The following is a 26748-nucleotide window of genomic DNA, read 5'->3' as shown; positions in this document are numbered from 1 at the left end:
CCTGGCCAGTCTATGTCATGGAAAGAGCAATGTTTTGTACACTGTGTGTTTCAGGGGTTTTCAGAACAAATCTCAAGCCCCGTTTACAAGCAATACTTTCCACTTGACCTCTGATAATTTAACAGAGGCTCTTTTACAAGGCATCTTAGATGTATAGCTGTACAGCTAAATGTAAGGTATTATTGACGTGTCCTGGCTTGTTATAAGTGTGCCCCCGCCCAACTCCAACCCTGCAGAGCACTATGCGATCCTGACAATAAACAAAGAAGAAATTGAGTGATTATCCAGAGCCTGAATCTGTCTCAGCCTGTTTACTAACAAATTAAGCCCCAGAGTGATTGTCCCCTCCCTGATTATCCTTTGTGATTACTTTTTTTGGGAGACCATATAAAACTCAATTATGTTAACTACAAGATGTGCCCTGAATGGCTCTCCCTCAATGTGACCACTTTTAAAAATCAATTCTATGTTATGAGTTGGCTCCGTTTGAATCCCTCGTGGAGATAATGTATTTGTAAAGGCCTGAACGGCAATTTATGGTTCAGGTGACAAGAGGCTTATGAAGTATGTAAAGCCTAGCTGTCTCAGTCTGACAACCACACCTCACTCACACACACAACACCACCTCTTCATTCCAAATACGTTTGTGTCATCAACCACAGCAGAACTATAATTTCTTTATTTCTGTCTAACTCTCCATCTCTTCCTTTTTGCCTCAATCATTGATTAACATTGATGTTTAGTATAGTGACTTGGATTATATGCATTTGTGGTGTAGGAGCATGTGGAGACTGGTTGTCAAAAAATGTAATTGTGTCTACCTGTCTGTACCCGTGTGTGTGCATTTCTCATTGGGGGTTAATAAGGGGATAATTAATGGCTTCCAACGATTCGACACAAAAAATAATTATCCTCCTCGCATCACCAATCTCCAGAGTCATCCTGAACAACAGCAGAGGCACCGCCACACACATCCTGATGAATACTGATTTCTTAACTGGAGAAAAACGGATCAAAATCCGTGTGCAAGATGTAAAAATGCAAAAGCCTCATCGAATCAGCCCAGTGTGGCTGCGTCCTCTAGTGTATATTCAGTCACATTACAGAGCGTGAGAGGTATCTATTTTCTATTAATTAACCTACTTTGGAAGTGTAAACATGTTTCCCCTGCCAATAAAGCCGTTTGAATTGAATTAAATTCAGAGCGAGCGGCGGCCTTATGTCTCCTGTTCTAAATGTGAAATTCATTCCAGATGACCTATTATTTACTCAGCGCCAGACTGTAACCTATTTAAATACTAAGTCATTCAAATCCGCAAGTGTAGAAGTTAGACTCGTCTACTTTAGGAACACGCTTAGAGTTCGATGTTTTTTTATTGCCTATAAGGCCAAACGAAAATTCTTACTGAATGTCGGTTTGTTTAGAAGTATGCGTACATTCAGCAAGGAAATGACCCTCACCTTATCTCGGTAGTAACCTTATCTAATCGATTCCCTAACGGTCTGTTGTTTTCAGAAAGCGAAACTTGTTCTCCGCACCTGTCCTGTCCAGTTCGCATGCACAAAGGTGACATTGGGTCACACCCAAGGGAGAGAGGCGGGAGAGAGGAAACCCGTATCACGTGGAGAGTGCCAGTAATTGCGGATCAGCCTCAGGAATGGAAATGTACGATGTACTTCAATTCCTTTCTGCCTTTTCACCGGGGGTGTTTTAAGCCTCCCTCCCGCCTCAATAGGTTAACGGAGGGTAACCAAACGCTCGGTAGACTGATAATGTCAACACATGACGCGGCGAAGGTAGATCTCAGATTTCTAGGTGGGGAGAAGGAGAGAAAGGAAGAGACAGAGGCGCCAAAGGTTCCTGTCCAGAGAGACGGAAACTGGAAGAGGACGAACAAGACAGAGTAAATGTCTTGATTAATTTAAAACTTAGTTGTAATTGCTTCTTTGCAAATGATAGTCTACGGAATTGTGAAGTCCATACATTTGCAGCAATTTAAGGTCAGTAGGCTGATATCATTCGATATAATTTGGACATGTTTGGTTTTACAATTTTGGGGGTTTTCTCTTCTAGCCTTCTTGTTCAGCCTAGGCCCACTTGCGTTTGAACTTGTATTATTTTACGCAATATACGAACTTTCGAGGTGTTTTATGTAACAGTCAGCTCACACATGCATGCTCCCTGACATTTTAAAGTATGAAATATAATTTATAATTGTTTAAAATATGAGTGAAATAATTTCCCCCCAAGACTTCCAGTCTTTGCCTGCCCTTGAACGGTCTAGGTATATAGAAACGTTTTATTGTTCCCTTGCCTATATGTTCTTTCAACTTGCCGAAGACGAGCTGTGCAGACAACCCTACCAAATGGCCCAAAGTAGCCTTTGACAATATCTACACCTACTTGGTGGAATCTTCAGGTTTACACAGGCAATATACATAGCTAGTTAGAACTGGGCCTTGGGCAGTTGGTGAAACTTATTTGGGTGGTCTTTTCTCCTACTATTGTTCAAACAAAACAGTACGCAACCAGATTTATTCACGTTAACTATAAAAGCAGGGTTAGTTCGCTAACATTAAGTAACTGAAGAAAGTCTATTGGAATCAGCTCTTTGGCTGATAATCGTGAATGACCATCGCATGGAATGTACATATGTTCATGCTAACATTTTTACGTGTAGAGTCAGTGTTTATAGGTATGATGTAGTTTGTTGATTTAAGACGGCATGGAAGTATGTTAAAAATGACCAACCAAGCATATCCAAAATGTTTGTAGAATGCAAAAAATGTCGGGTTATGAGTAAAGTAAGTAATTTAACATAGGAGTAACGGGAGGACCCTACGGCTGTACCCTACTGGGGGCATGGTAACGTTAAGCCATGTCTCGCTGTGTATCTATGCGACTAGACTGCTGATTTGCCAGCTCAGTCAATTTCACCTTTATTTAATGAGCCAACATAAAATAGCAAGCATTTTTGAAACAGTCTGTTTGAGGTGGGTTTTTTGTTTTGTCCAACAAATACGAATATAGGACTATTCAACAACATTATCTGGGTATGAGTTAAGAGTAACTTTTAAACGTGAGATTTTCACTAGACAGTTACTTTAAACGTCACCTAGGAAACATAGTTGTGCTGGCATTTGTGTGGAACCATAGGCCTCCATGCATGTTCAGGATTGTTCCTTTGCCAATTAAATCAACTTTCTTAATCCCATATCAATCCCTCTACAAAAGGTAAACAAATCTGTGCTATAAAGCATTGCCTTTACTGTGCAAGTATTCAGTTGGGGTGGGACTGGCAGATGGTTGTGACATTACCCATGTTTGCTGTGAGGTAATAGGCTAACCTAGGTTAAATTGACACAGGGATGGGGGGGACATGTCATCGTCCACACACCCTCCCCCCAATATTGAGAACAGTTCAATTCAGTCATTTATTTGGGTTTCCAGATCATCCTCTGAGGAAATAGCAATAACAACTTCCACTTATCCTTCCACTTATGCCTCAAGAGAGCCATAAAAAGTCATGTGTAGAATTGCAGGAAATCTGTAATAAGATGTCAGACATATAGCAACACCTGTCACACTTTTGTTGCGTTTCTTCATGTTGCGTTTCTACTATTCGTCCCCACAGGATCTACACCACAGTTTCACCCTTGACCTATTGTAAAGCAAAATCCCCTTGAAGGCTTAAATCCTTCTTTAACCTGTCTCTTCCCCTTCATCTACACTTAACAAGTGACATCAATAAGGGATCATAGCTTTCATCTGGTCGATCTATGTCATGGAAAGATCAGGTGTTCCTAATGTTTGTGCACTCAGTGTACATCTGTGAAGATCAAAATGGACAGCCATTATATGTCTTCACAATAAGCTTACAGAAAGGTTGATTTATGCAAATCATTTTGAACATCTTATGACAGGACTATGACCTTTCACTTAGACATTATTTTGCATGTCGTGCTGGGCATGTTAGACGTTTTGAAGAAAATAAGCCTTGAAGCACATGCATGCTGCTGTGGAGAGCAGAGTGGTTTGACCAACTATTTTATTTACTCAGAACGGATGTGAAGCTTTCCTTTAGGATAGATGTTTGCTTTGGCTTGAGGTGCTCAGTGCTGTAAGCATTCCAGTTTAGTTTGATCATAGTTTGGAAAGATTTAGGCCAACGCCGGCAACAACCAACAACAGTGGTGTTTCTGTGAATAGAGCATGTTCACCCATTTATCCTTGTTGACATCAATGCGCTCATGGTCTGTGGGAGAAAGAAAGGGTACAAACATTGACTGAATCTGCCCTGCAGTCTGTTGAATTTGGCATTCATCTCTAGTTAAAGGAATGATTTCCACGGGAGAGCTCTACTTATAGCATGTCCTGCCACGTTGTCCTGTTATGATGCAGAGCTTAGTAAGCCTTACAGCCAACAAGTATTTTCTAAAGGAAAGGCGTAGCAGCTTGTGTAATGGCTTATTTCACCCACAGCAGAGGGCCATGCCTCTGTATTGGGAGGGAGAAAAGGGGAGGGAGAAAGAAAATGAAAGAAACAGAAGATGGACAGACAGACAGACAGACAAAGAGGCAGACTGAGACAGAGAATCCTCGTGTGACTTCCATGCCGAAGACAGCTAGAGGCTTTAAACTGTAGTCACAGTTGATTTGAACTTGGCCCATGCTGGTAGCTGCCAGCCAGCCCAGAACAGGACAAGACAGTGTAGTCGAGATGGTAATCACTGCATCTCCCTGAGGTATAGTACTCTCTGATTACTTTGGTATCTTTCCCAGTGACCAGATTGTGTTTAGAATCAGGGTGAATAATCAGCACTTTAGTGGGATTATACTGACTGGTTGTGATTAGTCTGTGCAGAGACGGAGATCATCAGATAGATGTGTCAGATAGTTGCTCTATAACATTATGGGCATATTTATGTTAGATTGTTATCAGGTCTCTGTCTGTATTGGTGTTTTAGCTGGTATATCAGTCAGCAGTGTGTGGCTGCCTGGGCGTGTTGAGTGACGGGAGCGGATCATTCTAAAATAAATCAAATGATTTTATATGTCAGGTAAGGCTGATAGACAGATAATGTGAGTGTTAGAATCACAGTCACTCACCTGCTGCTATTGCCTATAACCGATTGGACCTTGTCTTTATGGTCTAGTGCCATATTATTGGACTTAGGTTCTGGTCATACCTGGTCTGATTTCCATGGATACTTAGGTGTGTTGTTCCCCAGGAGACCCCAGGATGTGAGGTGGTCCCAGGAGAAGAATCATCATGGAAACGAAGTGGAAACTGACCAGTGGACTCAGACACCACTCAGTGCCAACAGTGGCGGGATAGAACAGACAGGTAAGACAACTCGCACACCTTATAGACACAGGTGACTAGTGCTGCGCAATTATCGGTTAAATTACTCAAATTCCATTATTATTATTTTTTTTGTGAGCCCAGAGAAATCAAATCATTCACGAGAGATTTGAGAAATTAAGTCAAGAACTATGTAGGCTGAAGGGAGTTGTAGTTTTCATTAAGTAAACTCAACCTACATCAGTGCAGAAACATGGTAATTATATAAAATGACAGAGACAGATCAGAGAGGAAGAGGCGAAGCGCCGAAATCGGTCCAAAATAAGCCCAATGCGTTTCTATGGGCTTATTTTGAACCTAAGCTTGTCGACTGCCTTCCCGCCTTTGGAACAACGACTCCCATTGTTAGGGAATAGACATGAGCATCTCGTCATTGTATACAGATCTCTGGACGGATACACTTTTACGCCTGCTACATTAGCTTAAATACACACAGACCGCATAAGAGAGCAATGTTCATAACGACAAGGGGTACAGAGACCGTTTGCGGAAGTATACCTTATCTACTTTGAAGAACTAGTAAAAATGATTTTGTCAGACCACTCTGCAGTATACTTAGACAGGCTAGCTAAATAGGATGACTACAGACAGTACCGTATGGGGAGCACATAACGTTAGATGGCCTGGCTGGCTGACTGCTACTGATGAGATTACTTTAAGGAATGAAAGATAATAGTCATCAAATAAAAGCTAAGTAATATACACAACTGAAACATTTATTATTTCATAGTAATTTCCTCTTTTTCTATTGATGTCAATGTGGACCAGACAGAGACAATGGAATAAGTTAATGTTTTGGCAATTGAATGTTCACTACTTTTGGCTTTATAAAGTCATTATTTCATAATACATTTCATGTTTAAAAAATATATATAAAAAATCTAAAAGTGTTATTTATTTTTTTATAATCAAAACGAAACGAACCGACCCCAAAAAGCACTAATCGCTCAGCACGAAAGGGGACACAACTGAGGGTACTTACAGCAGTGTTCAGTGATTTACCTGTCTGCTGTAGATCCACATGGACTGTTAAATTAGTACCTATCACAGGTCTAGTTATAAACTCTACTCTAATACCATATGGGATGTTTGTGACTAGAGCTATCTTTGGGGACCAGGGAGGAGAGTCACGGCCGACCTGCAGTTCTGAACAGGAACCCCAACCAGACCTGGTTCACATCCTCCCTTTCCTTCAGACTCTCCTCTCAACACAGCAAGAACTACGACCTGGAAAAACTAGAGTCCACAGCTCAGAGGGAACACTGTCTACACAGGTGAGACAGAGCATTTTTAAAGCTAGAGTTTATTGCCTTAGTTATGGGATTTTGCATTTTTTTATTGCCCTTCTCTTAGACACTATCCTTCTTTTACCATCTATGTATGTGTACAGACAGAATTGCACCAACACGGCTCCATAAATCAATATGAATGTAAACAGGTTTAACCAAGGTTAATTAGTTCCTTGGACTGCTGTACTGAGGAAATACTTCAGATTGATTTCTTAGGTGTGTGTGTGTGTGTGTGTGTGTGTGTGTGTGTGTGTGTGTGTGTGTGTGTGTGTGTGTGTGTGTGTGTGTGTGTGTGTGTGTGTGTGTGTGTGTGTGTGTGTGTGTGTTTCTGTGCGCGCGTGTGTAATATGTGTCAGAGATGAATGCAACTCTTATCAGTACGAGTCACACTGTCCCTTAGTAACAGACGACCTTTACCTGGCTGTATTGTCACCTATCCATGTCAGCCCTTTAGACTGAGGCTACACACCTCTCAACATCAGCTTCTATAGTAGCACTGTGGCCCTGTGTTTGTGTGTGATGTCTTTATTACAAGTGTGATGTTAAGGCATTCAGTTAATAGTTCCGCTATTGCTAACATAGCCCAGGCAACACCACTGGAAGTAGTCTGGGGTGGGGGTGGGGGTGCTGCTGTGGCGTTTTCCACGCAGAAAGAAAAACATTGCCTCTGCTGAAGATGTCTATATGTGGTCTGCTAAAACAGGACTAGTAAAGGCCCAGTTTACTAACTAAATGTATTTGTAGTTGAGTGTTTACCAGGATTTGTAACTTCTGAGTCTGATAATTATCTGCACCAAACAGTTAATCTGATTAATACTGTTGGAATATAAAAATAGTTGCTTGATTTGTTTTCCAGTTTCTTGAAATACTTTGCAAATGCAACTTATTTCTATGTGAACTGAAATGGTCTATTCATTCCTTTTCAGTAGACACTCTTACCCAGAGCAACTTACAGTAGGGAGTGCATACATTTTCATAGTTTTTCGTACTGGTCCCCCGTGGGAATCAAACCCACAACCCTAGCATTGCAAGCGCCATGCTCTACCAAGTCAGCCACAACATCAAAAACCACTTGTCTCAATATACTCAATTACTCTACTGTACATTATTTTTCTTCATGGTGATGGAAAGTCTAGTTACAATCCTAGATGACCAGCTTGTGTACAATACAGTAATGTACATTTAAGTGGTTTGTAACGATGGTAAATTAATACTGCACAAAAAGTATTTGTTTTCCATGTTATTTGATCAATAAAAACATTTAATTTGGTATGGATGTTTTGTGTCTTTGCCCATAACTTTGCAGCTTTTTGATGTAATCATTTGAGGACAGGATTAAGTTGTTTCTGGATTCCATTAGAATGACTATTGCAGAGAAAGGGACAGGGCAACAACTCTTACATTCCCAAGTATTGAATCTAGCAAAAGACTCTTCTTAATTATACAACTTTTTTTTGCTGGTAAAAAAAATAGTTTTGCTCATGCTAGAGGCATCTATATCAATCTGCTAATACTAGTAAAGGCCCAGTGCGCTACTTTTGTGAAAATGTTTTAAATATTCAATATTTTTTAAATTAAAATATATTTAGAATTCAGATTTGATATGTTATGGGCATATTGTTGGATCTGTTCCAATTGCTCAACACTCACACGCCCTGCTGACTGATATACCAGCTAAAACACCAATACAGACAGCGACCTGATAACACTCTAACATAAATATGCCCATAACTCCCACAATGCTGTTACACTCCTACTTCCCGCGGCTATGAGCCCAGGTAAACATAAATCATGAAAAAAGGGAGAGCTAGAGGATAGTCAAGAAGGAGAGAATGAGCAATGGAGGTCAAGAGAGAAGATGGAATGTAGTTGATCCTGTGGATCAGGGTGAATGAAAAACGTATAATCTTTACAAAAACATTAACACCCAGGAGGTGTGTCTGCATGCTTGTGTGTCTTATGTATTATGGTATACAGTGCATTCGGAAAGTATTCAGACCCCATGGCTTTTTCCACATTTTGTTATGTTACAGCCTTATTCTAAACTGGATTCAATCGCTTTTTGCCCCTCATCAATCTACCCACAATACCCCATAATTACAAAGCAGAAATTGGTTATTTTTTATATTTTATTTTGCAAATTTATTCAAATTAAAAACACATCAAATTTACATAAGTATTCAGACCCTTTTACTTAGTACTTTGTTGAATCACCTTTGGCAGCGATTATAGCCTTGAGTCTTCTTGGGTATTCTTCTCTGCAGATCAAGCACTGTTAGGTTGGATGGGAAGCGTCGCTGCTCAGCTATTTTCAGGTCTCTCCGGAGATCAAATCAAATTTTGTCACATGCTCCGAATACAACAGGCCTTACCGTGAAATGCTTACTTACAAGCCCTTAACCAACAATGAAGTTCAAGACATTGAGCTAAGGAAATATTTACTAAATAAAGTAAAACATTTGAATAAAAGTAACATAATAAAATAACAATACCGAGGCTATGTACAGGGGCTACCAGTACCGAGTTAATGTGTGGGGTACAGGTTAATTGAGGTAGTTTGTACATGTAGTTAGGGGTTAAGTGATAATGCATAGATAATAAACAAATGGCCACCCAAATAGTCCGGGTGGCCATTTGATTAACTGTTCGGCAGAAGCTGTTCAGGAGCCTTTTGGACTTAGACATGGTGCTCCGGTACAGCTTATTGTGCGGTAGCAGAGTGAATGGTCTATGACTTGGGTGACTGGAGCCGTTAACCATTTTTGGGGCCTTCCTCTGATACCACCTAGTATATAGGTCCTGGATGGCAGGAAACGTCGCCCCAGTGATGTATTGGGCCGTACGCACTAGTCCACGTTCATCTCCTGTGTCTTGCTCACTTTGAGGGAGAGGTAGTTGCCCTGGCACCACACTGCCAGGTCTCTGACCACCTCATTATAGGCTGTCTCATCGTTGTTGGTGATCAGTTCTACCACTGTTGTCGTTAGCAAACTTAATGATAGTGTTTGAGTCGTGCATGGCCATGCAATTGTGGGTGAACAGGGAGTACAGGAGGGGACTAAGCACGCCCCCCCGAGGGGCTCCCGTGTTGAGAATCAGCGTGGCAGATGTGTTGTTGCCTACCCTTACCACCTGGGGCCGGCCTGTCAGGAAGTCTAGGATCCAGTTGCAGAGGAGGTGGTGTTTAGTCCCAGGGTCCTTAGCTTAGTGATGAGCTTTGTGGGCACTATGGTGTTGAACGCTGAGCTGTAGTCAATGAACAGCATTCTCACATAGGTTCTCCTTTTGTCCAGGTGAGAAAGGGCAGTGTGGAGTGGGATTGAGATTGCATCATCTATGGATCTGTTGGAGCGTTATGCGAATTGGAGTCGGTCTAAGGTGGTCTGGAGGATGCTGTTGCTGTTAGCCATGACCAGCCTTTCAAAGCACTTCATGGCTACCGACATGAGTGCTACGGGGCAGTAGTCATTTAGGCAGGTTACCTTCGCTTTCTTGGGCACAGGGACTATGGTGGTCTGCTTTAAACGTAGGTATTAGACTCAGTCAGGTAGAGGTTGAAAAATGTCAGTGAAGACACTTGCCAGTTGGTCCGCACATGCTCTGAGTGCACGTCCTTGTAATCAGTCTGGCCCCGCGGCCTTGTGAATGTTGACCTGTTTAAAGGTCTTGCTCACATTGGCTACGGAGAGCGGGATCACACAGTCGTCCGGAACAGCTGGTGCTCTCATGCATGCTTCAGTGTTGCTTGCCTCGATGCAAGCATAAAAGGCATTTATCTTGTCTGGTAGGCTCACGTCACTGGGCAGCTTGCGGCTGGGTTTCCCATTGTAGTCCGTAATAGTTTGCAAGCCCTGCCACACCCGATGAACATCAGAGCCAGTGTAGTAAGATTCAATTCAATCTTAGTCCTGTATTGAAGCTTTGCCTGTTTGATGGTTTGTCTGAGGGCACAGCATGATTTCTTATAAGCGTCCGGCTTAGTGTCCCGCTCGTTGAAAGCGGGACACTAAGGGACGCTAATTTCTACCAGCACGTGTGACATGCTGGTAGAAATGAGGTAAAAATGATTTCAATTTGCCTGCATTAAAGTCCCCGACCACTAGGAAAAGCCGCTTCTGGATGAGCAATTTCTTGTTTGCTTATTGCCTTATACAGCTCGTTGAGTGCGGTCTTAGTGCCAGCATCGGTTTGTGGTGGTAAAAGACAGCTACGAAAAATATAGACGAAAACTCTCTTGGTAGATAGTGTGGTCATCAGCTTATCATGAGGTACTCTACCTCAGGCATTCAAACGGGTTCAAGTCCGAGCTCTGGCTGCACCACTTAAGGACTTTGGCTGGGCCACTCCTGTGTTGTCTTGTCTGTGTGCTTAGGGTCGTTGTCTGTTGGAAGGTGAACGTTGTCCCCAGTCTGAGAACCTGCTCCAGAGTGCTCAGAACTTCATCAAGGATCTCTCTGTACTTTGCTCTTTGTACTTTACATCTTTCCCTCGATCCTAACTAGTCTCCCAGTCCCTTCAGCTGAAAAACATACCCACAGCATGATGATGGCACCACCATGCTTCACCGTAGGGAGGATGCCAGGCTTCCTCCAGACGTGACGCTTGGCATTCAAGCCAAAGAGTTCAATCTTGGTTTCATCAGACCAGAAAATCTTGTTTTTCATGGGCTGAGACCTTTAGGTGCCTTTTGGCAAACTCCAAGCAGGCTGTCATGTGCCTTTTACTGAGGAGTGGCTTCTGTCTGGCCACTCTACCATAAAGGCCTGATTGGTGGAGTGCTGCAGAGATGGTTCCCCTTCCGGAAGGTTCTCCCATCTCCACAGAGGAACTCTAAAGCTCTGTCCAAGGCCCTTTTCCCCCGATTGCTCAGTATGGCCGGGTGGCCAGCTGTAGGATGAATCTTGGTGGTTCCAAACTTCTTCCATTTAAGAATGATGGAGGCCACTGTTGTTTGGGACTTTCGATGATGCAGACATGTTTTGGTACCCTTCCCCAGATCTGTGCCTCGACACAATCCTGTCTCAGAGCTTTACGGACAATTCCTTCGACCTCACTGCTTGGTTTTTGCTCTGAAATGCACTGTCAACTGTGGGACCTTTTTTATAGACAGGTGTGTGCCTTTCCAAATCATGTCCAATCAATTTAATTTACCACAGGTGGACTCCAATCAAGTTGTAGAAACATCTCAAGGATGATCAATGGAAACAGGATGCACATGAGGTCAATTTTGAGTCTCATAGCAACGGGTCTGAATACATATGTAAATAAGGTATCTTTTTTTTATTTGTAATAAATTTGCTTAAATTTCAAAACTGTTTTCACTTTGTCATTATGGGGTATTGTGTGTAAATTGTTTCCTCAATCTAAATGAATCAATTTGAGAATAAGGCTGTAACGTAACAACATTTGGAAAAAGTCAAAGGGTCTGATTCATTTCTGAATGCACTGTATAACCATTAACATTCATTGTAATTATGTATTAATGTTTTTCTCTACATTTCCCTGCTGCTCCAGTTCTCAGGGACCTGTAAGGGACACACCTATAGCTCAAGCACAGGTAAATATAAAGCATTACCATTTAGTGGCAACATTATTAATGACACTTTACTTAATAACACAACAGACATGTTATTAACAGTCATTACAGTTAATGTCACCAGTTTGTGTCATTACAGTGTTGCCATTAGCCAACATCAATTGTCATGACTGCAAATATAGCATTTGCTATATTAACAGCGCCATTGAGGCCATATTATGAACGCTTAAATTAAATCGTTGGCACATGATCAATGTCAGTTTGAACATTGTGTAATCTGAAAAGAACCAACATGAATGCCAGTGTGGGGAGGAGATAAATAGTGTTTCTGTGGAAATGTCATGTACTTGAAATAACCTGTTTGTCCAGACTAATTATTTTAATAACATGTCCATGGGAACATGACTCCTGTACTGCTCCAGTTTCAATAAGTACACTATCTGGATTTCCATGTCAGATTAAATGTGTTGTCACACACAAATACTCTACCACTCATCCTACATAGCTTTGGGAGGTGTGGAGTGACAAGCCACAGTGTTGACATATGAAAACCATTACATGCTGCAGTTTGATGGATTTGACATTTCTGACATTGCATAACTTTTGGACTAAAAGCAAAATCGTTCAATCATAGATTCTCTTTTTCATATAAAACCTTTGGCTGTGAGGTTAAAGCTTAACAGATATGTATCTAATTGTTGATAACAATATAATCTGATTTGAACTTTCTCGACAGGTGAAAAGAGAAGTCTCACCATCATATTATTTTGTACCAGCCAATTGCCCTTCAGAGGAAGAGGAAGTGACATCGCTTCCTTTTAAAGAGGAAGAGGATTCCAAGACAGCCATGTTGTCCTCCACGCTGGTGTCGGTTCTCGCCCCACAGTGGAGTGGGAGAATACGCAGGAACAAGCGGGGCGGGGCCGGTACGGACATTGGTGTGTTTGGCACGGCAACCAGTGAGTCTGGACAGGAAACCCAAGGTAACGGACAGGAAGTGAGCGAGGGGGGTGTGCTTTTGAAGCCGCAAGTCCCTCTCGAGACAGACTCTGTAGGACAACGACGACAACAACAGTTTCTGGAGACCCAGAACCAACGTGTTGGGGAGAGGGGGTTGACCCTTGGATCACAAGTCCATGAGAGGGCTTCAACACTGGGTAGCAGCAGAAGCACAGTGGGGGGCTGGTATGAGGGAAGCACCCCCAGCCTCAAACTGGACAACCCAACAAAGGCCCCAGTTTCTAAGCCTGTCTCTCTGGATGTGAGTTGGGGGAGGCTGGCCAACAGAGGCGGAGAGGGGGGAGCTGTTTCCCCTGTTACTCCCAGCTCTCCCCTCTCTCCCGACCTGCATGTACACAAGGGAATGTTACAGGCAAGTCGTCAAGGAGCCCAGACATCATTGCTGAGTTCCAAACCAACAACCAGTAGCCTTCTTTTCTCTCTGAGAAGGCTCAACACTATTGCGAGCTCTATCCACTCAGAGACAAATATCTCATCTCTAACCAATGACAGAGATGGAGAGACTTCAAGTCCACACCTCTCTCCAACCACAACCAATTACAAAGCATCAGAGACAATTAGGGCACACCTTTCCCTAACCTCATCCAATGATGGAGCCAGAGAGAGGTCCAAGTTCCTCCCCTATTCAGCTGATCCCACTTACAGGACAATAGAGAGGTCAAGGCACCTCCCCTTACCAACTTCCAATCACAGAGAAGCAAATACACACAGGACACAACTATTTTCAACCCCGCCCAATTACAAAGACACAGAGGGCACACCCTTTACCAAACTTCCCCAGACTTCCAGGGCGTATCCCAACCCAACCTTCCCCAGTAAGCAGACTCTTCTGTTTAGTGGTCTAGAGAGACTTTCCCCCTCAGAGAGACCAGATGGAACCACGGTTCCCATCAGTGATACTCATCTACCTTCCTCTCCACCGTCCCAATATGACCATCTGGATTTTCATGGGAGCCAGTCTCTTCCCAGAGGAACCACCCTGAGATCTACTAGCTGGAGAAAGCACATTACTCTGGAGGACAGTGTGTCTAATCCCAGTTCCCCCCTCAGTCCCACTACCACCACCACTATCAACAACAACAACAACACATTCAGCCTCTCAAGCACTTCCAACAATAATAACACGGGCCCCTCTAGCACCAATGATAACACTGGTGTCAATCCCCAAATCAGCATCAATAACAACAATAATTTAGTCACCCCCAACAATACCAACCTAAACAGCAATACCCTCACTGGCAAACACACACCTCAGAGCACCCTTAAAAGGACTTATGCTCAAGAAATCCCAGACCAGGATTCCTATAGAATACTCAAAACTCAGAATTCCCTTAACTCGAATGACCGACAATCACAAAAGCCCTATTGTTTGTCCAATATCTCCTTCAGGTCTAACACCAGTAGCCCAGCTAGCTCGAGCACTTTGAGTAGCCCAATAAAGTCCAGCAAGCCTGATCGCTACAGTAGGCCATGTAGTTATGACACCATCTACACCCCTCTGACCGTATTTAGCCCCAAGACTCCAACCAGCTCTGAAACCAGTGACACTCCATCCTCCCTCAGTAGTCATAGAACCCTTTATTTGTCCCATTCCCCGAACCCCTCTTCCAGACAGCTCTCCTTACAAACCAGTATCGCCTCCACATCCCTCAGTAGCCACAGACCCCTCTATAGTTCCCGCTCACTCAATACCACCAGCTCTATGAGACGAGACCCCCAAAACAGCCCAAAATCTCCACCCCCAGTCGTCAGAAGCCAGATTCCCATAGTGAGTAACACCCACACCCCCACATCCCAACTGCAGTCCCCTAAAACTGCTTACACGCCTACCACAACTCCCCAACCACTCCTAATTAAAACCGGCTACGTCCCCAGTATCCCGACCCGCTACACCCGACCGTTGTCCCCAGACAGCTATACCCCCATATCCCTGAGTATCCCCACCACCCAGGCCCCCTCCACCCTGCCCCTCTCCCCACCCAGCTCGTCCCCTCTGGTGGAAAGGACGTTCATAGGCAGCCTAGACCTCTCCCCTAAGAAACACCAGCCCCAAGTGGAAGGGAGGGTAACAGCACATAGAGCGTGGCAGGAGTCACAACTAAGGCTGTCACAGTCTCATTCACCTCAGAGACCTCTGTCCCCAACCAGACCCCTTCGTAGTGTAGGGGGTCCCGCCATCTTCTCCTCCCTGAGATCGGGCAGCCCAACCTGGGCTACGTCACCTTTGTCTCCCCCAACCCCCAGGACCACCAAACTACAAGTTTGGAGGGGAACCTCGATGCATAACTTATCCATAATATCTGATACATTGGTGAAGGAGGGAGGGCAAGCTCTCTCAGAGCATGTTAGCGACCACACTTCAAACGTCACAGTCAAAAACACAGGAACTGACTCGACCGTAATAGGACCACAGAGGAAGACCGCTGCCCCTCTCTCTCTTCCAGATTTTGGGAGCTTTTCCAAGCCACGATTTAGCTCCCCGCCCTATTCCACACTCAAGTCTTCACGCCCAACACAGGGTGAGGTCACACACACAACATCACACCAACCCCTTCTCTCACCCCCTACCTCACCCCAACACTACCCCTTCTACGGCCATCACAGGGCTAGGTCACAGGACAGTTCAAAGATTGTTGCCTTGGAAATTGATTGTGTCAACAACAACTCCAAACAGACCAGTCAAGAAAATGTTGAGACACTTGTGTACAGGATTTCTAAAGTTGATTCCTCTGCCATATTGGACAGTATTAGGCCTGCACAGCCCTGTTTTCCTCGACGCACACCAGCCACACGAGTCGTCACAGGGATAAAGTCCAATGAACTCTGCCGTCTACCTTCACAACACAGCCAGGTGATTGGAAGTCCCAGCTGTCAATCATACCAAAGCTCCAATGACAGTGGAGCATTAGACACTGAGAAGGTTGTGTGTAAAAGCGAGAGTTTCCCTAAGAGTGCAGCGGCTCCATTACAAACACAGAGCCCAAAGAAAGGCTTATTCTCACTGAGAGGTAAGAGAGACAATGTTGTTGGTACGCCTGCTGCCAATATCCCTAGAAACCCAGCGATGCCTCAGTCTGAGAAACCAAAGAAAGAGTCAGAGAATGAGCAGAAGGAAAGTAACAAAATAGACCTGGTGCTGAGTCGACTCCGGCAGACCTTCAGAGTCAAACGTCTCGATGACGAGAGGACGAAGAGAACACCCCAGCCTCCTCCTGTCAATGGAGCCAGTGACATTAGTGATGTCACTGAGAGTAGTGGTTCTAGCAATCGAGAAGAGGAGGAAAAATGGAGGGAGAATGATGGCGTTCACAAACCTTCAAACTCTTTCTGGGCTGGCAGTGAGCACACGTCAGATATGACGAAGGAAAATGTTAGACGTGAACACTCACAGTTTGAGGGTTTTAAAGACCATAAAGAGGCTAGAAACAGAGACCAGCCTTGTGTTATGGATCTTCCTCAATTTGAGGCTTACAAGGATGAAAGGATCACTAAACCCAAACACCAACCTTCTAGTAGCGAGATCAGCCCAACAAGGCGGCAGTTTGAAGCTTATAAAGAGGAGAGGATCAGTAGAGCCAGAAAGCAACCTCCTCAGAGAGACTTTAGCTCTGTTATGCGTCAACCCTGGGACCCCAGCCGCTCTGCAACCCTCCCTGCCTACAGAACCTCCTCAGGCAGCACCAGAAACACTTTCTCTGTCTTCCACTTCAACCAGAAGGACTCTGAGAACGATAACGTGTTCCACATTCCCAGGATTCCTCAGAGGAAGAAGACCACCTCTCTCTGTGAGCCAGGGGACAGGGAGTTCGGTTCCGGTGATCAGCGTGGCAGTGAGGGACGTCTGGCATCCTTCTCCTCCTGTGCTGATCTCAAATACGGTCTTGAGGCAGGGCGTTCCTTCTCTGTGACTTCTGTGCTCTCCAGCCGACCTTCGGGTCCTGGACGCATCTCCTCAGGCCCTAGGGTCAGCAGTGTCAGTGACCTCACTTACCCTGCTCTGACCTTTGGAGAAGAGGTCATGACTTGGGATGACTGTAGAGTCAAAGGTGATTGGACAATACCAAGGTGGGACACACACACAACCACTGGCCACAAAACCACAGGTGACAGCCAAGCTGTAAATGACCGGTCTGTCTTTAGTGACAGGACATCCAGAAATGAGCGCAAAACAATCAAAGCTAATTTTATAAATCCACACAAGGCTAGATCCAAATCCCTACCCAGAAATGTATCCTGGAGTTCAGAGGTCACCGCCCCATCTCCAACCTCTACCACCACTGGCCGCATGTGGAACCATGGCAGCCTCGAGACCTCTCACTCCCTGTGGGATACAGAGGGTCCTCCAACCCCTCCTCCGTCCCCTCCCTGGTCCCCATCCTCCAGACGCATATCTCGCCCTCCCAGCTCCTCCTCCTCTGCCTCGCCCTCCCCCACAGACAGCAGAGGGTCACAGGACAGCCTGTCCCCTAGGGGGCGCCTACCCTCCAGGGGCTATGTCTCCAACCTGGCAGTCTTCGAGGAGTCCGACTCAGGCTCTGACATGGACTCTGACACAACCACAGATGATGAATACTACCTGGCAGGTGATGGCGGTGAGAAGGAGACTGAACTGTGAGAAGAAATACTGTATGGGATGCATCTCAATAGTCTAAAGTGGGTCTGTCTGTCTCCTTTTGGTCTCCTTATATAGAAAGGATACTTTTTTACACACCTATGTATGCTCACTAAAAACAGACTTGTTAAGTGTGCATGGCTCTGGGCCTCCCGAGTGGCGCAGTGGTCTAAGGCACTGCATCGCTGTGAGAAGAAATACTGTATGGGATGCATCTCAATAGTCTAAAGTGGGTCTGTCTGTCTCCTTTTGGTCTCCTTATATAGAAAGGATACTTTTTTACACACCTATGTATGCTCACTAAAAACAGACTTGTTAAGTGTGCATGGCTCTGGGCCTCCCGAGTGGCGCAGTGGTCTAAGGCACTGCATCGCGGTGCTAGCTGTGCCACTAGAGAACCTGTTTCGAGTCCAGGCTCTGTCGCACCTGTCCGCGACCGGGAGACCCATGACGCGGTGCACAATTGGCCCAGCGTGGTCCGGGTTAGGGGAGGGTTTGACATGCAGGGATGTTCCTGTCCCATCGTGCACTAGCAACTCCTGTGGTGAGCCGGGCAGTGCACGCTGTCACAGTCTCCAGGTGTACGGCGCTTCCTCCGACATATTGGTGCAGCTGGCTTCTGGGTTAAGCGGGCATTGTGTCAAGAAGCAGTGTCGGCTTGGCTGGGTTGTGTTTCAGGGGACGCTTGAGTTGCAGCGATGGGACGAGACTGTAACTACCAATTGAATACCACGAAATTGGGGTGAAAAAGGGGTAAAATAATGAAATCAAATAAAAAGCGCATGGCTGACAGTAAAGAAGTCAGCACTGTCAGATCACAGGTTAATGTCATGCTCTTATCCTGGGATCCAAAGAGCACCACATGAACTCTACACCATATCCAAGAGCATGGCACTCTGTTTTTTAGTCATGTCACAGGTTGCTTGGATACTTGACTTTCTCATGTCTGATATTTGTTTAGTTATCAGTGGGAAGTGTACTGTATATGCTAGGTTAAAGGTATTTATGAACAAAGAGCTCTAGCTATAAAGCTATCCTATCCTGTTTTATTACTTCTGCAGCTGTTCTAACCATGGCCTTTATTCACAAAGTGTATCAGGGTAGGAGTGCTAGTCTAGGATCAGGTCCACCCTGTACATATGATCATATTAATTGTGATCTGAAGCCAAAACTGATCTTAGGTGAGCACTCCTAAACTAAGACTCCTTGTGAATACTGACCCTGTTGTGGTGGAGTCCTGTACCCGGTGAGAGGTATACCTACCATACTCAGTTTGGCTGGGGTCACATTTCATTGTCAAGTGCTGCCTATCAATATGCTTTAAGCTAGCATGCTATATGATATGCAAGATAAATATCTTTGAATGTTTTAATTCTCATGGAAATCAGTATTTTCTATTTTGGTTGTCTTGGAAGGTTTTCCTGAAATGCATATGTGTGCATTATAAACAGATGATTGTTATAAAAAATGTGTGAATTACTTTTTGTGCAATTCAACAGTTGTTTTTGGATCAAGTATATGGTAAATATATTTTGAATGAACAATAAACCAGTTCTAATTCTGTATCTGCCCCTTTGTATTTTATAAATATATATATATTATATATCAAACTGTTATGCCCAACTATCATATCTAACCAAAGACTGTGTGCTGTGACATTAGTGTTTTGACTTTCCCCTTGGATACCTGAATAGTTATGCCTGCCACCAACACCACAAGAGCAGGCCTACCAAACCACATTCCAACTATACTAATGAACCTAGACTAACAATACTGAACACAAAGCCTTATTACATACTTGCTGCTTTAAATAGGGCATGTAACGAGTGTGTGGATGGGACTATTTAGCGGTCTTGTACTAAACCCAGTGTTTCCTCAGTATTCCAATTCCAATGCTGTTAGAATACTGCGATACAGTCGTTTGTCTGTGTGGTTAGTAGGATGGAGTACAGCTAGTCACAGTTAACTTTGGCCATTTTCTATGATGTCACTTAGGAAGGGCCACACAGGCCTACACACCCAGAACAACGTGTACAAACTGTAATGTTTTTGTCATGCTTTAGACTCCTTCGACATCTTGGACTTCATTTGTTGTCCAGTGTTTGTGTTTAGACTCTCTGTTTGTGTCCGTTTTCTATAGTGTTTTGCACAATAATTATAAATAGGTAATGTATACAACACAGGACGTTGGTGGCAGCTTAATGGGTGAGAACAGGCTCATGATAATGTCTGGAGCGGAATTGTAGAATGGTATTAAATACATTAAGCACATGGTTTCCAGGTGTTTGATGCCATTCCATTGGCTCCGTTCCAGCCATTATTATGAACCGTTCTCTCGTCCGCAGCCTTCTGTGGTATACAATGTTATGTACAGTGCATTCAGAAAGTATTCAGACCCCTTGACTTTTTCCATGTTTTGCTACATTGCAGCCTTATTCTATATTGGATAAAATAGGTAAGTATTAAGACCTTTTGCTATGAGACAACATTTTTGAAGAGTTTTTGCTTTTACCACAAATATGAGTATTAAAAATAAAAAGAGATACCTTATTTACATAAATATTCAGATCCGTTGCTATGAGACTCAACTGAGCTCAGGTGCATCCTGTTTCCATTGATCATCTTTAAGATGTTTCGACAACTTGATTTTAGTCCACCTGTGGTAAATTCAATTGATGTATGTATCAAGGCACATGACAGCCCCCTTGGTGTTTGCCAAAAGGCACCGAAAGGACTCTCAGACCATGAGAAACAAGATTCTCTGGTCTGATGAAACCAAGATTGAACTCTTTGGCCTGGATGCCAAGCGTCACATCTGGAGGAAACCTGGCACCGTCCCTACGGTGAAGCATGGTGGTGGCAGCATAATGCTGTGAGGATGTTTTTCAGGGGCAAGGACTGGGAGACTAGTCAGGATCGAGGGAAAGATGAATGGAGCAAAGTACAGAGAGATCCTTGATGAAAGCTACTCCAAAGCGTGCAGGACCTCAGACTGGGGTGAAGGTTCACCTTCCAACAGGACAACGAACACTAAGCACACAGCCAAGACCATGCAGGAGTGGCTTCAGGACAGGTCTCTGAATGTCCTTGAGTGGCCCAGCCAGAGTCCAAACTTGAACCTGAGTAAAGGGTCTGAATATTTATGTAAAAGTCATATTTAATTATTTTGTTTTTTTAATAGATTTGCAAACATTTCTAAAAAACAGTTGTTGCTTTGTCATTATGGGGTATTGTGTGTAGATTGATGTGAGGGGGAACAATTGAATCAATTTTAGAGTAAGGCTGTAAAGTAACAAAATGTGGAAAAAGTCAAGGGGTCTGAATACTTTCAGAATGCACTGTATGTCTGGCTCTCAGGCGTTGTTGAATATGTATTCAGCAGGCGGAGGTGCTATCAGCAATGCTCATGGCATTACATGCATGCGCCTGCTTGTCTCTGCCTCTACACTTCAAAGGACTTCTCCCCACTACATTTCAACCTGTCAGCACAACAACAACATTCGAAAGGACGTCTCCTAATAGTTATTACATAATGATGGGTTATTAAAATTAAAATTTAAATGGTCATTTGGATAATATTACCTTTCTCTTCTCCCCTCCCATCCTCCCTTTTTCTTTCCGTCTACCTCACACCCTGGCAAGGTTTCTGGCTCTCTCTGTCTTTCTTTCTCCCTCCTCTCTCTCACACTCTGGCAAGGGTTCTAGAGTCACCGTTTCCCATAGCTGTTGGGTGGAATGCAGTCTCAGTAAGAACATTGGGTGCAGTAATGTGGTGTTCACTGTTTGGCAGGCAGGAGACAGCTACACCCCAAATTAAGTGTGGGAATCTCTTTCTCAGTTTCATGTAATGTACAGTACCAGTCAAAAGTTTGGACACACCTACTCATTCAAGGGTTTTTCTTTATTTTACTAGTTTCTACATTGTACAATAATAGTGAAGACATTACAACTATGAAATAACACAGTATGGAATCATGTAGTAACCAAAAAAGTGTTAAACAAATCAAAATATATTTTATATTTGAGATTCTTCAAAGTAGCAACCCTTTGCCTTGATGACAGCTTTGGACACTTGGCATTCCATCAACCAGCTTCATGAGGTATTCACCTGGAATGCATTTAAATTAACAGGGGTGCCTTATTAAAAGTTAATTTGTAAAATGTATTTCCTTCTTAATGCATTTGAGCCAATTAATTGTGTTGTGACAAGGTAGGGGTGGTATACAGAAGATAGCCCTATTTGGTAAAAGACCAAGTCCATATTATGGCAAGAACAGCTCGAATAAGCAAAGGGAAACAGCAGTCCCTCATTACTTTAAGACATGAAGGTCAGTCAATCCGGAAAATTTCAAGAACTGAACGTTTCTCCAAGTGCAGTCGCAACAACCATCAAGCGCTATGATGAAACTGGCTCTCATGAGGATCGCCACAGGTAAGGAAGACCCAGAGTCCCCCAAGACCCAAGTTCATTAGAGTTACCAGCCTCAGAAATTGCAGCCCAAATAAATGCTTCACAGAGTTCAAGTAACAGACACATCTCAACATCAACTGTTCAGAGGAGACTGCGCAAATCAGGCCTTCGTGGTCGAATTGCTGCAAAGAAACCACTACTAAAGGACATCAATAAGAAGAAGACTTGCTTGGGCCAAGAAACATGAGCAATGGACATTAGACCGGTCTGATTAGTCCAAATTTGAGATTTTTGGTTTCAACCGCTGTGTCTTTGTGAGACGCAGAGTATGTGAACGGGTGATCTCAGCATGTGTGGTTCCCACCGTGACGCATGGAGGAGGAGGTGGTGAAACCAAAAGGTGGTGACACTGTCAGTGATTTACTTAGAATTCAAGGCACACTTAACCAGCATGGCTACCACAGCATTCTGCAGCGATACGCCATCCCATCTGGTTTGTGCTTTGTTTGTGATCATTTGTTTTTCAACAGGACAATGACCCAACACAGCTCCAGGTTATTTGACCAAGAAGGAGAGGGATGGAGTGCTGCATCAGATGACCTGGCCTCCATAATCACCCAACCTCAACCGAATTGAGATGGTTGGGATGAGTTGGACCGCAGAATGAAGGGAAATCAGCCAACAAGTGCTCAGTATATGTGGGAACTCCTTCAAGACTGTTGGAAAATCATTCCAGGTGAAGCTGATTGAGAGAATGCCAAGTGTCCAAAGCTGTCATCAAGGCAAAGGCTACTTTGAAGAATCTCAAATATAAAATATATTTTGATTTGTTTAACACTTTTTTGGTTACTACATGATTCCATATGTGTTATTTCATAGTTTTCATGTATTCACTATTATTCTACAATGTAGAAACTAGTAAAAACAAAGAAAAACCCTTGAATGAGTAGGTGTCCAAACTTTTGATTGGTACTGTATGTCAGCGTGTTTTGACATGGAGACAAAAAATGTTTTATCACAGGCTCAGATCTTTTCTCCCTTTTTCTCTCATCTCAAGTTTCATTCTTTTCTGTTCTTTTATTTTTATAATGACACACTCTGCCATGCCCATGTTAATTGGTAACTAGATGACTTTACGCAAACAGGTAAATGTTAAGGGGGTAAAATATACATGGCTTTTAGAGATTAACTGATAAAACACATTCTCAGAAGCACAGCGTACTTTGCTTCATGTCTGTAGGTCTTTGCTGAGATATTACATTTTGTATACTGAACAAAAATATAAACGCAACATGCTACAATTTCAAAGATTTTGCTGAGTTACAGTTCATTTAAGGAAATCAGACAATTGAAATAAATTCATTAGGCCCTGATCTATGGATTTCACATGACTGGGAAGACAGATATGCATCCATTGGTCACAGATACCTTAAAAAAAGGTAGGGGCGTGGATCAGAAAACCAGCCAGTATCTCGTGTGACCACCATTTGCCTCATGCAGCGCGACACATCTCCTTCACATAGAGTTGATCAGGCTGTTGATTGTGGCCTGTGGAATGTTGTCCCACTCCTCTTCAATGGCTGTGTGAAGTTGCTGGATATTGGCAGGAACTGGAACACGCTGTCGTACACGTCGGTCCAGAGCATCCCAAATATGCTCAATGGATGACATGTCTTGTGAGTGCAGGCCATGGAAAAACTGGGACATTTTCAGCTTCCAGGAATTGTGTGTAGATCCTTGCAACATGGTGCCGTGCATTAAAATGCTGAAACATGAGGTGATGGTGGAAGATGAATGGTACGACAATGGGCCTCATGATCTCGTCATGGTATCTCTGTGATTTCAAATTGCCATCGATAAAATGCAATTGTGTTCGTTGTCCGTAGCTTATGCCTGCCCATACCATAACCTCACCGCCACCATGGCGCACTCTGTTCACAACGTTGACATCAGCAAACCATCAGCCCCAACTTCCTCCCCAGTGGAGGACCCTCCTGCAGGGGAGGATACAATGGAGCTGGACCGCCGGCCTCAGAGGGTCTACCACAGGGTTGCCAGGATGATACAGAGGACTTGGAGAAGACACGTGGTGGGTGGCACCACAATACGACACACACAGGCACACACACACAAACACAGGCACACACACACACTCACACACAGACTGTGTAACCACTCCATCTCCTATATGTAGGATACACGCGTTTTCTAGTACTTCAAGAACCTTGTGAGGTTCTTTAACCAGGGAGACCCTCGACTCCTGCTCAAAAAAGTAAATCCCAGTGAGGTAGCACCCTACACACACACACACACACACATACATTGACCATTATGAATGGTACAATGGTTGTTATTGCAGAGAGATATTCTGGATGCTGCGGCAGGAGTCCAAATCAGATTCAGACTGGGAGGGGTGTTCATTTTGACAGTGCTAAAAATGCAGAAAAAATACCTATCACTCAAAATACTTGTGCCGGAATTTATTTTAAAAGCTATCTGTGATGATTTATGCAATACAAATAGATGTGTGCATGCTAATGTGAGATTTGTTTGTCCTTTCCCACATAGACCATCTTTCCACCGAGCGTCCACTATAAGATCTACTATTTAGATCTACACCCACGACCCATCCTGGACATGTGTGCCAATAGCCCCAAAGGATACACACCCTCCCCCAGGCAGGAGGCCCGTCCCCAGGCAAAAATACAACCAGAGGCCCCTGGTGCAGGACGAACAGGCTGGCTGGTACTGCCACATAGAGAACAACGGCTGGAGACTGCTCTCTGTGAAGGTGGGGCAGAAGTTCAGACCCAATGATATCACACTATATCGTATATGGGTTTGTTCGGTATGATATGGTTGGAACCGCGAAGAGATACTATGTTGTCATCATTGCTTTAGTCCAGTACTCAGCCCCTCTGTGAAAGAAGATTATAATTTGAGAAGTCTATTGGTTCAGGTTGCTCTGTTAGGTGACATCATCACATTGGAGACCAATGGCAGGAAGGTGGAGTTCCACCATTCCAAACTGCAGTCAGCAGCACGTGAAGAGGAGGAGGGAGATCAAGTGGCTGAAGCAGATGTGAGTTAGTGAGCATCCTTACCTGCAATAGCACCACTCACTATGATATTCGCTGATCTGTATGCCTCAAACAGTGTCATTATTGCTAATCTACACTGAGTATACCAAACATTATTAACATCTTCCTAATATTGAGTTGCCTCAATTCGTTGAGACAGCTGCAATGCAGTGTACCCAAAGCAACAATGTTTTTTCACATTTCTGCAGGTATATTCATGACTGGAGGAATGTGTGCACCAGTAATTCCTCTGAGTCTTGCAAAGGTACAATGATTTATTCCTTGAGTTATGGCACATTATAACCAAACGGGATTATAGCATCCCCCTGTGGTCAAACGGAGTAACAACTCTTTCTCTCTTTATCAATTTCGATTTTAAAGGCTTTAATGGCATGGGAAACATATGTTAACATTGCCAAAGCAAGTGAAGTGGATAATAAACATAAGTGAAATAAACAATACAAATTAACAGCAACATTACACTCACAAAAGTTCCAAAAGAATAAAGACATTTCAAATGTCATATTATGTCTTTATACAGTGTTGTAACGATGTGCAAATAGTTAGTACAAAGTACAAAAGGGAAAATAAATAAACATAAATATGGGTTGTATTTACAATGGTGTTTGTTCTTCATTGGTTGCCATTTTCTTGTGGCAACAGGTCACAAATATTGCTGCTGTGATGGCACACTGTGGTATTTCACCCAGTATATATGGGAGTTTATCAAAATTGGGTTTGTTTTCAAATTCTTTGTGGATATGTGTAGTCTGAGGGAAAATGTGTCTCTAATATGGTCATACCTTTGGCAGGTTAGGAAGTGCAGCTCAGTTCAGTCAGCTCCGTATCCTCCAGCCTCATCAAGTCAGAACGCTCCAGGCCAATCTCTCTGACTGATGGCTGGCTGACTGACTATATCACTGACCAGACCAGAAAGTTGCAATACAGACTAACAGAGACTACTAAACCCTGACCGTATGCAGTGAGATTCAATTAAATGTGAAGAGAATTTAAACAAAGTGGTGAATGTCACTTTATGTTGATACTACATTTGATATATTTGTAGTCATAAGTGTGGATTCTATATTTTTTCTACACCACCGTTTAACAAATTGTAATAAGTCTAAGGACAACAGATGTAGGTAAACCAGACACAATGTGCGTCGAAATGTTAAACCTATTAATGTTCAAATTATCACTCAAAGAAGGACACACAAAAATGAGGGGGCACCCGGATTTGAACCGGGGACCTCTTGATCTGCAGTCAAATGCTCTACCACTGAGCTATACCCCCAACCTACAATGTTTGAAACTTAATTCATATTTAAAGACACATCTACCTAACTGTATATAAAGTATTATAAACCATATACTAATATATGTAAATAACAATGCAACAATAGTTTAGACAACGGTAAACGTACTTTCCTTTTT

At 43.5% G+C, this 26748-nt stretch overlaps 1 protein-coding gene, 1 non-coding gene and 1 pseudogene across 5 annotated transcripts; 2 read left to right on the top strand and 1 right to left on the bottom strand.

The window, feature by feature from the left end:
• The first annotated feature begins 1716 nt into the window (after positions 1 to 1716).
• LOC139420333 (uncharacterized) lies at positions 1717 to 17978 on the top strand. Of its 4 annotated transcripts, XM_071170316.1 has the most exons (5): positions 1717 to 1904; positions 5233 to 5348; positions 6466 to 6640; positions 12170 to 12212; positions 12928 to 17978. In XM_071170316.1, the coding sequence occupies exons 1-5, from the start codon at positions 1774 to 1776 to the stop codon at positions 17824 to 17826; spliced, it is 5364 nt and encodes a 1787-aa protein (XP_071026417.1). In that variant the 5' UTR covers positions 1717 to 1773; the 3' UTR covers positions 17827 to 17978. The 4 variants fall into 4 exon arrangements, 3 of the variants coding, with proteins under 3 accessions (XP_071026417.1, XP_071026418.1, XP_071026419.1); XR_011635506.1 differs by lacking the exons at positions 12170 to 12212; positions 12928 to 17978 and having other exon boundaries at positions 1841 to 2001; positions 6466 to 6771; XM_071170317.1 differs by lacking the exons at positions 1717 to 1904; positions 5233 to 5348 and having other exon boundaries at positions 6598 to 6640; positions 11812 to 12212.
• Positions 17979 to 24155: 6177 nt separating this feature from the next.
• On the top strand, positions 24156 to 25320 carry LOC139420555 (protein MFI-like; annotated as a pseudogene).
• A 1216-nt stretch (positions 25321 to 26536) lies between these two features.
• Positions 26537 to 26608, bottom strand: trnac-gca (transfer RNA cysteine (anticodon GCA)). The gene has a single exon. It is a non-coding gene; the product is annotated as a tRNA-Cys (tRNA).
• Positions 26609 to 26748: the final 140 nt, after the last annotated feature.

Source organism: Oncorhynchus clarkii, chromosome 11 (assembly GCF_045791955.1).
Source record: "Oncorhynchus clarkii lewisi isolate Uvic-CL-2024 chromosome 11, UVic_Ocla_1.0, whole genome shotgun sequence".
In the NCBI taxonomy this organism is placed as follows: Eukaryota; Metazoa; Chordata; class Actinopteri; order Salmoniformes; family Salmonidae; genus Oncorhynchus; species Oncorhynchus clarkii.
The sequence above is the reverse complement of the archived record's forward strand: the minus strand, read 5'-3'. Positions and strand labels throughout refer to the sequence as shown.